At 37.8% G+C, this 13,425-nt stretch overlaps 1 protein-coding gene across 2 annotated transcripts; it reads right to left on the bottom strand.

Annotated features, from left to right (window-relative positions):
• Window positions 1–315: 315 nt before the first annotated feature.
• On the bottom strand, window positions 316–10,682 carry pax1b (paired box 1b). 2 transcript variants are annotated; one of them, XM_049590832.1, is made up of 5 exons: window positions 10,331–10,682; window positions 8,033–8,623; window positions 5,744–5,886; window positions 3,554–3,737; window positions 316–1,823 (listed from the first exon to the last, which is right to left on the bottom strand). In XM_049590832.1, exons 1-5 carry the CDS (start codon window positions 10,332–10,334, stop codon window positions 1,765–1,767), a joined length of 981 nt encoding a protein of 326 aa, XP_049446789.1. In that variant the 5' UTR covers window positions 10,335–10,682; the 3' UTR covers window positions 316–1,764. The 2 variants fall into 2 exon arrangements, with proteins under 2 accessions (XP_049446789.1, XP_049446788.1); XM_049590831.1 differs by having other exon boundaries at window positions 3,554–3,794; window positions 10,331–10,669.
• Window positions 10,683–13,425: the final 2,743 nt, after the last annotated feature.

The raw sequence follows: 13,425 nt of genomic DNA on the forward strand, positions 1-13,425 counted from the left end.
ATAATGCTTTCAGCCATGGCTATGTGGAGGCATAAAAAAGGTTAAAACATTAGGCTTTTAGTTGGGTAGAACTACAACCAGCTGATAGACTTTAGATAACAAAAATGAGATCATCATAAAAAGATCAGTATCACCCATATGATTAAGCCTTCTTTGTTTAAGGTAGTTTAAATAGTAAACACATGTTTACAGTAAAAATGTAGAGTGGACATTGGTTGGCATCAGTTAATTGCAGAGTAACAAAATAGATTTATTATATGTCAACTCTGTTGCCAGAAACAATGTTGATACTGGACGATTCGACAAAAACCCTGGACTACTTTCAGTGTATATAAATATTTGACTTGCTCTGTCTGTGTATGTCATGGACACATATTACAACAACTCTGGAAAGTTAACAGTGGACGTCAAAGTTAAAAATATATCTTTATTACTATATTTGACCATCTGTCATTCTTCTCTGCTCTGCTCCAACATCTGGAAAACTCAGTACCACGACATACATTTTCTATTGCATGTCTTTATTAAGCTCATTTATAGAAAAATATATTTACAGCTTCACCAAAATATTTTACAAGATGATACAGTTCCAAAGCAATTTACAGTAAACTTTTCCTTTTATGAAAGAAATATGGGGGAAAAAAAGCTGGAGATTCAAGCAATAGACAGAAATACCCTACTTTCCCCTTTCTGTTGGAGAGTTGGCAAGAAAGGGAATGAGCCCATTCTCTAACATGAAGAATTATCCCTTCAAAAGTGTGTTTGTTTTTCGGAGTGAAAGAGGAAACAACACACTCTGCTTTGTTGTTAAAGGGACAGTTCATCCCAAAATCAAAAATATATGTTTATCCTCTTACCTGTAGTGCTATTTATCAGACTAGTTTGTTTTGGTGTGAGTTGCAAAGGGTTGGAGATATCGGCCATAGAGATGTTTGCCTTCTCTCCAATATAATGAAACCAGACGGCACTCAGCTTGTGTTGCTCAAAGTGCTGAAAAACTATGCTTGAAAAACTCAACAGCAATGTCTCTTTACAGAAATCATGACCTGGTTACTCAAGATAATCCACAGACCTTGTTGTGAGGAACTATTTTCTTTATATCAAACTACACCTTGCAACCGTATCACTGTGCAGAGGGAAGCGTACATCTACTCATGGACCAGAGGCTCATGCTCATGACAGCACAAGATGTTAACATTAATGGCGTTCTCCTCGGCTGAGTTGTAACATGAGTTAAATCAGTTGTGCTAGGTGAGCTAGCAGTAGATGCAGGCTTCCTCATGTCCGATGATATGGTTGGCAGGTGTAGTTCGGTAGTTTCATTATACTGGAGAGAAGGCAGACATCTCTACAGCCGATATTTCCAACAATTGGCAACTCACACCAAAGTAATCTAGACTGGTAAGTAGTACTTACAGGTAAGAGCAAAAATATATATTTTTGATTTTGGGGTGCACTGTCTCTTTAAAATGAAAAAAATGGTGTATGATGTATTTATAATCCTGGGTGCTTTAGGGTATTTTTCTTCCACCACATGTCTGTATGCTGCTGATCCTGGGGAATAAAACAAATCACTAAATACAGTCCAGAGAGGAGGTGATCATGGAGGAGTTCTAACAGCCACAGTGGAGTTTTTCCTTCAGGTCTTCAGCTCCAGTCTGAAGCAGTATAAGTCATGTTGTCTCTTTAACACTCATCAGATATAAAACATGACTTTAGGTCTTTTAGCATCACATCAGATCCTCTTGTGTTTGCTCAGAGTCGTCACGAGGCTGAAGACAATCTGTGATGTTTGTACAGAGGAACCTGAGGTTTCCTGTCCTCTGCAGAGAAAAGAACAAAAATAAAATCATTTACCAGGATCATCATTCTTATGTCTCATGAACAGTTTATTTCTTCTTAAGTCTCAATAATTTCCTAAAACAGCTGGTCACTGTAGTTTTCATCAAACAGGCAGGAGGAAAAAGTGCATTTGTTGGGGACTATTTTCAGTGGCGGATTGATCCACGTTTAGTGCTCCAGTGAGTATTTGTGGCAGCAGGATGGTGTTTGTGGAATTTAATCAAAAATAAACTACAGTGTGTGTGTGTGTGTGTGTGTGTGTGTGTGTGTGTGTGTGTGTTCATGGTAATAAAAGAACATGTCACCCAGTGCAACAGCGTGATTTTGATACTGATGTGTTTTTAATAGTCATTGGACAACAGTGGAGCTCTAAGGAACAGAGGAAGAAAAAATGTCAGGCTCTGATACACACAGTATTTGTTAGCAGACACATTCACTGGTGGTTCTGGTGTGCACATGAGATTTATTGACAGTTAAAAAAATATTGAAAATCACCAGTGTTGTCCTTTAACATCAGACAAAAATTAAAAAATAATTATGAAGAAAATTAGAAAACTTAAGCTATAGTTGTTAATAAATATATGTCACTTGTGGGTTTTGTAGGATGTGTCTTAACTGGGCTGAACGGCTGTGAGAATATGTTACATAACCAGAGAATTATCGTCCTTGTACATTTGCTTTATTACTGTTTATTCATATTTATTGCCCACATTATTTATTATTATGACTATTGTGAATCCATTTAAACAGTGAGGTACAAGTTAAATTGTGTGACATGATATAAGGGATTAAAAAGAAAGAAATTAATTAATGTGGAAATGTTGAACTCAGGTGATCATTATCTGTTGAGCTTTATGAAGAACAGGTTCTGCCTGCCCTCTTGTTTATGAGCAGCTGTAAAGAGGCTTAAAGCTCCTGGTTGGGAATCAGATTTATGATCAGTATTTTTTTAACTTTTCCAGTTCAAATTATGGCTGCTGTTCAGAGTCACTTTTAATTATTATATTATTAATTCAGAATAATTGAAGACACGACTCTTTCGTTAAAAAACTATGAACCAATAAAGTTAAAGCAATATAAAATATTTCATGTATATATGCAGGTGAATACTACCACTACTCTCATTAATGACACTCTCAATAATGCCAAATTAACCAGAATTCAATCTGCATTGTTCATTGTATCATTTGTATTTTATCTGTATTTTCTGCTTGAGCGATGTACAAACTAAAGACAGTTTGATTTTTAAAAAAAAGCCAAAAAAAGCCAAAAAAGCCATTTCCCCTCTGTGTAATTTGGGACCATTTTAATCTCAGCCCTGTTTCTTAAAAACACAAACATTAGCGGTTGTTGAGAAGAAAACTGCAGCATCCAGCAGAAAATAAATGTGCTTTTATAGCTTCAAACACAGGATGGAAGCTCTGTGGCTTTTTATATGACTGTTTCTTAGATTTGTTATTTTCAGTCCGACCACAAAGTTAACTTCTTCTTCAGCGTCTGCAGACTGAAATACAACTGTGTATCAACAGTGGGCTGGAAGAACAATTGAGAATTTTGGGGGTGAAGTTAGAGTCCACGACCTCCGTATGTGTAGTGTCAAAAAGATGGTATTGATTTTGATTGAAATAATAAAGGTCTATCAGATTATCGCTATGGAAACAAAACATCTGGATCACATCAAATGTGTGACAAGTGTTGAAATAAGTCTCACCGTCTCCTTGTGGAAGTTTGAAAGATGTGTGGAAATCTGCAGCCTCCAGTGGTGCTGCAGGGCCGGGATGAGCCTGACCCTGGGTCAGACTGGGTGTCAGACTGGGAGGGATACTGGAGGACTGGGGCGCCCAGTGGTGTCCAGTGCTCATGTAGTTAGCTGCTGGGCCTCCATACATGCTGTACTGGTTTGGTGGAGAATACGCACAAGCTGAGACATAACCAGGCAGACTGGACGAAGACTGAGGAAAAATAAATACATTAACAAACAGGACGGAGTGTATCTGTTTAAAACCATTCGAACTTCAGACTGGGGGGTTAATCCTCTGGGGAGCTTGAATATAAGCAGCTTTTATGGAAATCTGACAGACTGACCAATGACTTGTTATCACCGTTTTTAAACTCCAGCTTCATACAGCAACCAAACCATCACTGACAGATCCTAATTATAACCTTGACTTGAACCTTATTCTAACATAAACCCTAAAACTAGTCTTAACCTCCAAATGGCCTGACTTTCCAACGTGTCCTCAACTCCAAAAACTTCCTCACTCTACAAAATCATCCTTAGTTTTTCCATATTATCATCATTTCCAGTATACTATCCACATATTACCACATTCACTAACACAAATCATGTCTTCATCTTCCAAAAATTCTCTGACTTTCCAGTCTTTCTAACTTTATAAAATGTCCACACTTTCTAAAAATTTCAAATCCACAAAACAGTCCACATTTCTCGCATTGTCCTAATTTTCCACAAACTTCCTCGCTTTCCATAAATGTCCCAATTTTCCACAAGTTTATTCAGTCCAAAATTGTCCTCACTTTCCACAAATGTCCTTGAATTGTCCTAAAAACACTTAAAAAAAAGTCCTGACTTCACAAAAATGTCTTTGAAAAGCCAAATATTCCACATTACAAAAAATATCCTCTTTTTCCAGAATGTTCTCACTCTCCAAAAATGTCCTCAAATCCACAAAAAGTTACCATATCTGAAACTGTCCACTCTTTCCAAAGTTGTCCTCATTTTCCAGAAAACTTTCTAAAACATTTCCACACTTTTCAAAAATGTCCCAGTTATCCACAAATTCATTCACAGCCTAAATTGTCCTCACTTTTATAATATCCTTATTTTCAAAAGTTGTCCAAAATGTCCTCAAATCTGAAAACAGTCAACATTTTAAAAAATGTCCACACTTAACAAAAAAATCTTTGAATCCATAAAATAATTCAACAATTCAAAAAGTATCCTCACTTTCCAAAAATGTTCTTGAATCCACAAAAAGTCAAAACCTCATTCCCTCTTCATAATGTTCTCACTTTCTGAGTAATGCCACCACTCTTCAAAACTGTCCTTAAAAATAAATGCATTTTCCAGAAATGTCCAAACTCTGCAGAAATGTCCTCACTTTCTAAAAATCATCATCACTGTCCAAGTCCTAAACCCAAATTGGTCCTCACAAACAGACATGTACGAGAGCACAGACACGTAGTTAGGACACACATGAGACCAGGGATACCGAGAATATTTGGCTCTGATTAGTTGATCGGTCAACAGTTTGACAACCGTTTTGAATCTGAGCTCAAATGCAGGTAACCATAGCAACCACAGTGTTAAACTGACTATAAACACTTCTTTATTATATGTATTAATAACTATAAGGAGTTCTGATTTAAGAAAAAGAGGAGTTCATTTGTTATTATCATATGTCAGTACAGCTGACTGTCTGCATCACTTTGATCCACAGTCTGGTTGTTGTTTACTCATAAAGCAGTTGGAAAACAGGACGTGCTCAGGCCTCGCTGACAATCAGAGCTCTGGTTGCATTTTATTTTGTGGGATGGAAAAATACCAGCAGCTGAATCAAACTGCATTGTGGAAAAATAATCCTGTTTACGATTTCTTTTTTAAAGATGTATCTGTGAATGACTTCATTCATTGTTTTCATTTCCAATAACTGTATTGTGCTGAATTATAAATTCTACCACTTATTTACCAACTCAGTAATCAGTCTTGCAGCTATTTATTTATTAACCCTTCTTTAATTTCACCTGTTCACTCATGGACCGATTTATTTTTCTGCACCAGTTTTATTGTCAAACTAAACATCAATAATATAAAGCATTCTCAAGTCTCAACAACACCAGACTGGAATTATGAATGACAGTTATTGTTTATTTTATTTACCTGCTGTTGGTATTTGAGGTCCAGCTCATTGTTGGTTTTCTCCACACCATTTACTCCAGAAGGAAAGGGCCTGCTGCTGGTGTTACTGGTCATACTGGTCCATTCCTCTATTTTGGCTGCATGTCCATCAGACCCACACAGTGCTGACAAAGAAAACGTTAATGCTGAATTAACACAAATGTAACATTTATTAATGGAACATTTTTGGCTCATGTTGGTTGGGAGAAGTATTAAACTCATCACATCACAAATCCACCTTAAAAGATCAGTTTGCTTAGTGTCCAGAGTGTGTGTGTTCAAATATCTTTCTTAGGGGACGAGTTACTATAGTTTTACTCATAAAATTCTTCTAAAAGAAAGAGAAAGTGAATGTACAGATTTTCTTTCTCATCAGATTTTGGTACTGAGCACAAAACTAAAACTCACTAAAAACAAGATCAATTTCTGCAGCTTGGACCATATTTTAAGAACAAACAGATGATTTTGAAGCATTTTGTATTCCCCCATCTCATCTCCATTACAGTTAACATTTTTCTGTGTGTCCAGAAAGAAGCGTTTTGCTCATAAAGTAGTTTTAGTTTTCATTGATGAATTCTGTTGACCTGACTCTATAACCCAACAACACGGATGCGGCTTTAAAGTTTCAGCGGCTTCAGAATTAAAAACAAAATTTTTGTCGCTGATGCTATATCACACATTATTCAATTTAAATGTATTTGGAACCTTCATACAAGTTAGTGCTGTCATGCTTTACAGATGACAAACAAGCTGATCTTAAGACAGTAACAAAATTTGAGACCTAGAAATTGAAAAATGACACTAATATATGGATGAAAATAGTAAAAGAACATTAAAACTAAATGCAGCCCTAATTCTAAAGTATCAGCTCAAACTCAATCAGTTAAGTACAACCAACATGATGTGCTTTGACCTTGAAAAACTTAATTAAGTTGAACCAACTTAATATTTATCCAAAGGATGTGGGCAAACTATTTTAAGATATTTATTCTACTCAAAAATGTAAAATAAATGTTTTTGATTTTGACCAGCTTCTTAAAATAGTTATCAACTGATTAAAAAAGAACCGTTAATGAAACCAAACTTTCTTCTTTTTTTTTTTTTGTGCTGAAAAACTTCTTAATTTTAAGCATTATCCAATCTTTTTTTAGAGTGGTTTGTAAAGATGAAGCCAGAGACTGTGGAGTCTCTGAGGTGTACAGGGTTAAAATGAGTCATGGTTGGTACAGTAACGTAACAAGGAGATCTGGATCAATTAAAGAACTAAAGAGAATGAAAGCTGAAATGATCTGATAAGGATTCTCCAGTATCAGCCGCTCACTGTCAGATTATGTGTCAGACATTATCATTCCTGAAAAACCTCAGAATATGGGTCTAAAAATCTCATTATTATATTATGATTATCGGTGAGGCAAATCATAGACTTAGGCTAATTAAAAAAAAATGATTATGATGCTTCGGATTCTTCTACAAAGATAAACGGACTCTTCTAGGATATTTTGCTAATTCAACAAGTTGAAGTTTGACAGGTAACTTTAAATATAATAAACTGAATATCACAGAATTACTTTTTTTTATTGTTTTAAACCAATCAAAATTGTTATTGTGTTTTCAGTATTTTCAGCTTCTTCTTTTCCCCGTTAAAGATTTTTTGGGGAGTTTTTTCTTATCCGCTGTGAGGGTCCTAAGGACAGAGGAATGTGGTATGGTGTAAAGCTCTCTGAGGCAAATTGTGATTTATGATATTGGGCTTTATAAATAAGATTGAATTCTATTACTTATTCTATATTTTTGCTTTTAAAAATAATTAGTTTGATTTTTAATCATCTTTCATTGTTTCTTTATCATATTTAGATAAATATTTATAAAACGAACCAAACTTTTAAAATAATAATAATAAAAAAATTAAATAAAGGTTTAATAGTAATGAAGAAGAATTCCCTAAAAATATTGAAAGACGCGTCTGAATTGTGAAAAAATAGAAATAGGCTACTAGAAATGTGTCGCTATAAAACGATGGAGCCACGGAACCCCAGAATTTCTATTTGATTAAGGTATTTATTGACCATGTAGGCTAATCTTGGGTTTGAATATTATCATTATGAACTCAGATGAGAAGACAGGCCTACATTACAGCCTGTGTAATAGAGCTAGAGTAGTTTATTTTAATTAAAAGTTGAATTTAAAAAGTTAATAAAAAGAAAAATAAAGTTTATTTTTCAGCATTTTTAAGGTATAAATCAAAAGTGTTTTTAAAGTGTGTGCACCAACCTGTCGGGTCCATGAAGGCTCGGATGCCCAGGATGTTGTGCCAGCTCCGCGGCAGGCCGACGTGTCCGGCGGGGCCGCTGCCTGTCCTGGTCCCGGTGGGGGTCACTGCGGGCCCGGTGTAGGAGGAGTACGGGTAAACGTGTCCGTACTGCAGCTGAGTCGGGACCGGCTTGGTGCTCTCATACGGCTGTGAAAGAGTCCCGATTTTATTCCTGAGTATCCGGCTGATGGAGCTCACAGACGGCACGTTGTACTTGTCACACACCCCGTCAGACAGCAGCCGGTCCCGGATCTCCCAGGCGAATATGCCCGGGTCGCTCTGCTTGTAGTCCCGGATCCGCTTCACCACGGCGGGGGTGGTGACCCGGGGTTTGCTGCCGCCGATGGCTCCGGGCAGGATGGAGCCGGTGTCGTTGTAGCGGGCCAGGATCTTGGACACGCAGCCGTGGGACACGCGCAGCTGGCGGCTGATGTCGCAGGGCCGCATGCCGAGCTGAGACAGCTCCACGATCCGGAGCCGCACCGGGTTGGGCAGCGGCCGGCCGTTAACGAACATCCCGCCGAGCTGGTTCACCTCCCCGTAGCTCTGCTCTGCAACCCAGACATACGGTGCTCAGATTTATTATCATGTCTATTGATGTTCTGTTCTATGTTTTTACTTGATAAATAGACCTACTCGAAAATTCCCAAATATAGAAGGAGACATAGGCCTATTAGCTTAGGCCTATAGATGAGACAGCACAGGATTTGTTTACTTTCATTGCACAGCGAAATGAAACCAGCTGCAGCCATTGTTTCTATCAATTTAAGAAGAATAAGGTATAAACATACAGGCCTTTTATTTTATTTTTTAAAGACCCCGAGAATAAATAAAGGAAGATAAGGTCAAGTACTTGTATAATCTTAACCCCTTTGCTCTGCCATTTTTCTGGTTGTACCGGGAGGTTAAAACAACAAAATTTTAAGAATAACGTTTTAATTTGAAGGAACTCATTAAATATATATATATATATATATATATATATATATATATATATATATATATATATATATAATAGCCTAAAACATTTATGGTGTTCATTTATCAACCTAATCATCATTAAGAGATGCTTAAGTGTCAATTTCAATTTCAGGTTTACTCACATTGCATGGTTTGATTTGTAGAAGATAATTTGCATTTTTTGTGTTTCTCATCTGATTATAATTGAAAGCATTCCTGCTGTGTTTACAAATATCAAAACAGGCCTTTAACAGCCACAGAGTACATTAATAAATCAATTAATCAATCAATTTTATTTATAAAGCCCAATATCACAAATTTGCCTCACAGGGCTTTACAAATCACATCGTATCATATTTTATATATTTTATTGTAAGACCTGAGCATAATGTCGGAGTTGCCGCAGGTTACAGTGTTATATATTCATATGTGGTGGTGTAGCGACCACTTTAACTCAAGTTTATGTTCACATACCACATACATAATATCTCTTTCTAAGAACTGAGGCGTTTAAGAGACCCGCAGTGCAACAGTTAAAGGATTTTTTTTTTATTTTTATTTTTTCCAAAACGAATTCAAATGTCTGGACAAACAACAGGCTGCATCCTGAGCTCTGCGTCTCTGCTTCTCTGGCATTCATTATCACATTTACAGTGTTAATGGTTTGTATAAACTTCCAGAAATGCAGTGAGCAGTATCTCCTCTTTTTTAAATTGACTTCCGTTTAAACTGAATCAAAAAACAAAGATTATCATAGTCAAATGAATTTATTTTTTTCTGAATTTAGCAAATCTGACCTTTTTGTAAAACTTTTTAAATTAAGTAGAATAAATCTAAATTCACAATCAACCATGCAGGAGAATAATGTTTCCCAGATTAAGACGATTATACTTGATTTCCCATTAAATTCCACTTCACAAAATCTGACTTTGGAACAGAAAAATATACTCAAGACAACCTGCAATCTTTTCTATATGAGGCGAATATTTTCATAGCACTTTAAAACATTAAGTTATCGATAGAATTAAAATGAAAGTTAAAGCAGTTGTAGCCTGGTTATTGTTTAAATGTTGCACAAAAGGCAGCTATCTTCCTTTTCCTTGTTAATTCTTTACTTCCTGCTGCTGACTCTTACAATCAAACACATCATTTTCTAAACAATCACGCACTAACAAAGCAACGTTTCCATAAAACAACTTGTCAAAAAAAATAGAGTAAATATCTTTTAAGCCTGATATGAATTCACTCTCTGCCACCTTCAGCTGTCTAGAGTCAAAGTTCAGTATTTGTTGTCTCACCCATCAGCTGCCGTCCACAGCGTCTCACTGCTCCACCATCCAATGCTCAGACTGCAGCCTGCAGTGATCTGAATCATCTCTTCCCCCTCCTCCTCCTCCTCCTCTGGGTGAAAGACTTGTCATCGTTTCCTGTTTTCAGAGCAGGAGGATCATCTGGCGTCAGCGCGCAGAAGAACGAGGGCTCCTGAAGGGCTCTTTGCTGAGTTTAAAGCTGCTCCCTGATTCCTCTGAAGTCCACGTGTTTACCCTGAGCGCGTCATGACAGGCTGATGAAACCCTGTCCCATACAATTCAGTAATAATGCATTTTATTTAGCGCAAATTGGAGAACACAACTAACCCAATCAAACATGTAAATCAGTGGTTCCCAATCAGGGTACTGTACCCAGGGGGTAGCTTCTGTAGTTGCTTGAGGGGCCCCTGTAACACCGAACACCACTAGTTAGGAAGCAAGCAGACAAGATAAGACAGGTAGGCCTTTGAGAATGTGACGTTGACCTCATACTGACTTCAACTTTTTGGATAGGGGCGCCATCTTGTGAGGATCACACTGTGTTACCTGTGCCGGCTAAAGTGGTCAACAATGGTATTTGGATACACTGATCATGATAGACAACATAGATCCACATGTTTGACAGCTCAAGGCTGGATTACAGACCCTGATGCACTCCCCTCACATAGCCAGCCAGTCAGTACATTTACATGACATTAGAGAAAATCGATTTACCGTGTTAGTCTGGCGAAACCAGACTCTTAAAATACATGTAAACATGTTAATCTGACTGATATCGTACTAAATTGAATTTTTTTAAAGTCGGACTAAGGCACCCAGATAATGTAATTGGGAGTCAAATTACTCCTGCATGTGTACAGTCAGTTGGACCTAAACTGCCCTAAGCGCTCTGCGCATGCTCCAGTGTCTACCCCTGCTTTGCTCCGAAAGTCAAATAGCATTGACTGCGTAACAGAAGAAAAAGCCAGTAAGATCATGACGAAATCTACATCCAGAGCCACGCGTTTATTTGGAAGGACGAAATGAACACAGCTGTAAAGTTGTCGACCATGGAACCACTTTGCCACTAGCTAACGGCAGCTAACTTGTTCATCAGTTGTTTGGTCTGTTACGCAAAAGGTCAACCGGAAAAAGGTCCAGTACTAAGAAGTTGGAAGGGGGCACATCGCCACCTATCATAGTGAAGTCGCACATGTTTCGATCAATAAATTCAATGCCCTTCCTGTGCTTGTATACTCAGACGAGGACAGTAGTCCGATTAAATGGCCTAGTGGAGCTACAACTGTAGCTCGACTTAACTGTGCATGTAAATGTATTGAGTGTAAACTCTCATTTTTGGTCCAATACACAGGTAAGAGCTTGTAGGCTACCCCACAAGATTGTGTCCCCATCCCACAAGCAAATTTGCGTTTGCTAGAATAGCGAATCCATGATCTGCCCTACTCTGCTTTTAATTGGCTTGTCAGTGAAGATTCTCAATCATCCAGGTCACGGTAATCGTAAGTGCTAGGCTATATTGTAGGCAACTGGACTTGCTTGCATTTCTTGAAGAGGCTTCTTCAGTTCTAAATGACTGGTACGAAGTTGCAGGCTTTAAACTCTGTGTGGGCGGGAAACCTTGCAGAGTCTAAGGGGTCACGTGAGCTCTCAGTTTCAGAGTCGTAGTAATTGGTTAGTAATTGGCTTACACTGGCATTTTTACCCTGACTCCAACCAGTCTTACTCCTCTTGCCTAAACCTAACCAACCCAAGCAACAATCATTCTCTACACATGAATAAATTACTGAAAGTAATGGATGAGTTAGTTTAAACTAATGGATAAAACAGTTGAAACAGTTAGCTAAATAGAAAGAAAAACATTGCCACTGTTACTTGCATTCAGGAGTTGTGGCATAGAAGTTGGAAGCATAGAGTGGGGACATCTAGGTTTTATAACGAGCTTAGAAAACATCAGTCCCCAGACTATGAGGGTGTTGAGCGTGCATGGGAAAAGGATCTTGGAGCATCTATCAACAGGGAAGCTTGGAAGAAAGCAGCACAGTCATGGTGCTGATAGCCCAAGACATGCAGACACAATTTAGATCATTTAGAATAATTAACAGGAACTATTGGACTCCACTGAAAATGTCAAGGCTGGGGCTGAGGGAGGATGATAGCTGTTAGAGATGCAACAAAGAAAGGGGCACGTTGGTCCTCATGCTTTATGAATGTGAAATGGTGCATGACTTTGGGTCAGCTATTCTGAAATGTAATAACAATATACTGGAACCAGACCTCATTGAGGATCCAGCATTATGTATTCTTGGCATCTTACCAATGGAGGCTAACCTGTCCTCAAAAGTATGCTCCTGGGTGAAACTAGCCCTCATCACAGGGAATAGGAGAGTGCTGAGACATTGGAGGTCAAAAGAAAAATCAGCCTCAGGGAATGGAGTGATGAGCTGGTGACTGAGCAGCTTATTCACAGAGTTAATAATAGTGTAAAGGTTTTCAGACATATTTGTGGTCCCCATCTGGGGATGATCAGTAAAGATGATGAATATATCAGTTGATATCTTTGGGTCTTATCCTTACTCTTTGTGCATTATAGAATTGTTTATGCTAACTGAATGAACATGAGGCACAATATGATGTGGCATAAATGTACACACTGCCAAAAAGAAGAATGTATACATCCTTTTCCCCCCTTTTTACTTTTCTTGCTTTTCGTTGTGATTGTTGTTTGTACATTTGTAATGTATTGTATTTTCAAATGCTGAAAAAGCATTAAAAAAGTTAATTATAAAAAAGTAGTTAAAAATAAAAGACAAACACTTAAAATAGCTAGCTACGGGTAACAGATGAACAGTCGAAACAGTTTGCTGAAAGTCATGGATAGTAGGCTTTGGCGATGGTATTCCAGTATACCATGATATTTAGAAATCCAGATGGTATCATTTTCAATACCATCGAAAATACAGATGCTCCTTCTTCTATTAAACTGACACAGAGATGCTGAGGTGATGTAGTGCACAGCACGAGCCACCAGAGGTCAGTCTCTGCTGGTGGAACAGGCAGCTGAGCTGAGTAAGGTGGCAACTGGG

Source organism: Epinephelus fuscoguttatus, linkage group LG11 (genome assembly GCF_011397635.1).
Source record: "Epinephelus fuscoguttatus linkage group LG11, E.fuscoguttatus.final_Chr_v1".
In the NCBI taxonomy this organism is placed as follows: Eukaryota; Metazoa; Chordata; class Actinopteri; order Perciformes; family Serranidae; genus Epinephelus; species Epinephelus fuscoguttatus.

Excerpts from the sequence above, each read along its gene's own strand:
- pax1b (XM_049590831.1), bottom strand. Across the intron at positions 5,887-8,032 it reads AGCCTTCATGGACCCGACAG|CACTGTGTGGGTCTGATGGA; the intron begins GTTGGTGCACAC and ends TTTCTTTGTCAG. Across the intron at positions 3,795-5,743 it reads ACCTCAAATACCAACAGCAG|TCTTCGTCCAGTCTGCCTGG; the intron begins GTAAATAAAATA and ends ATTTTTCCTCAG.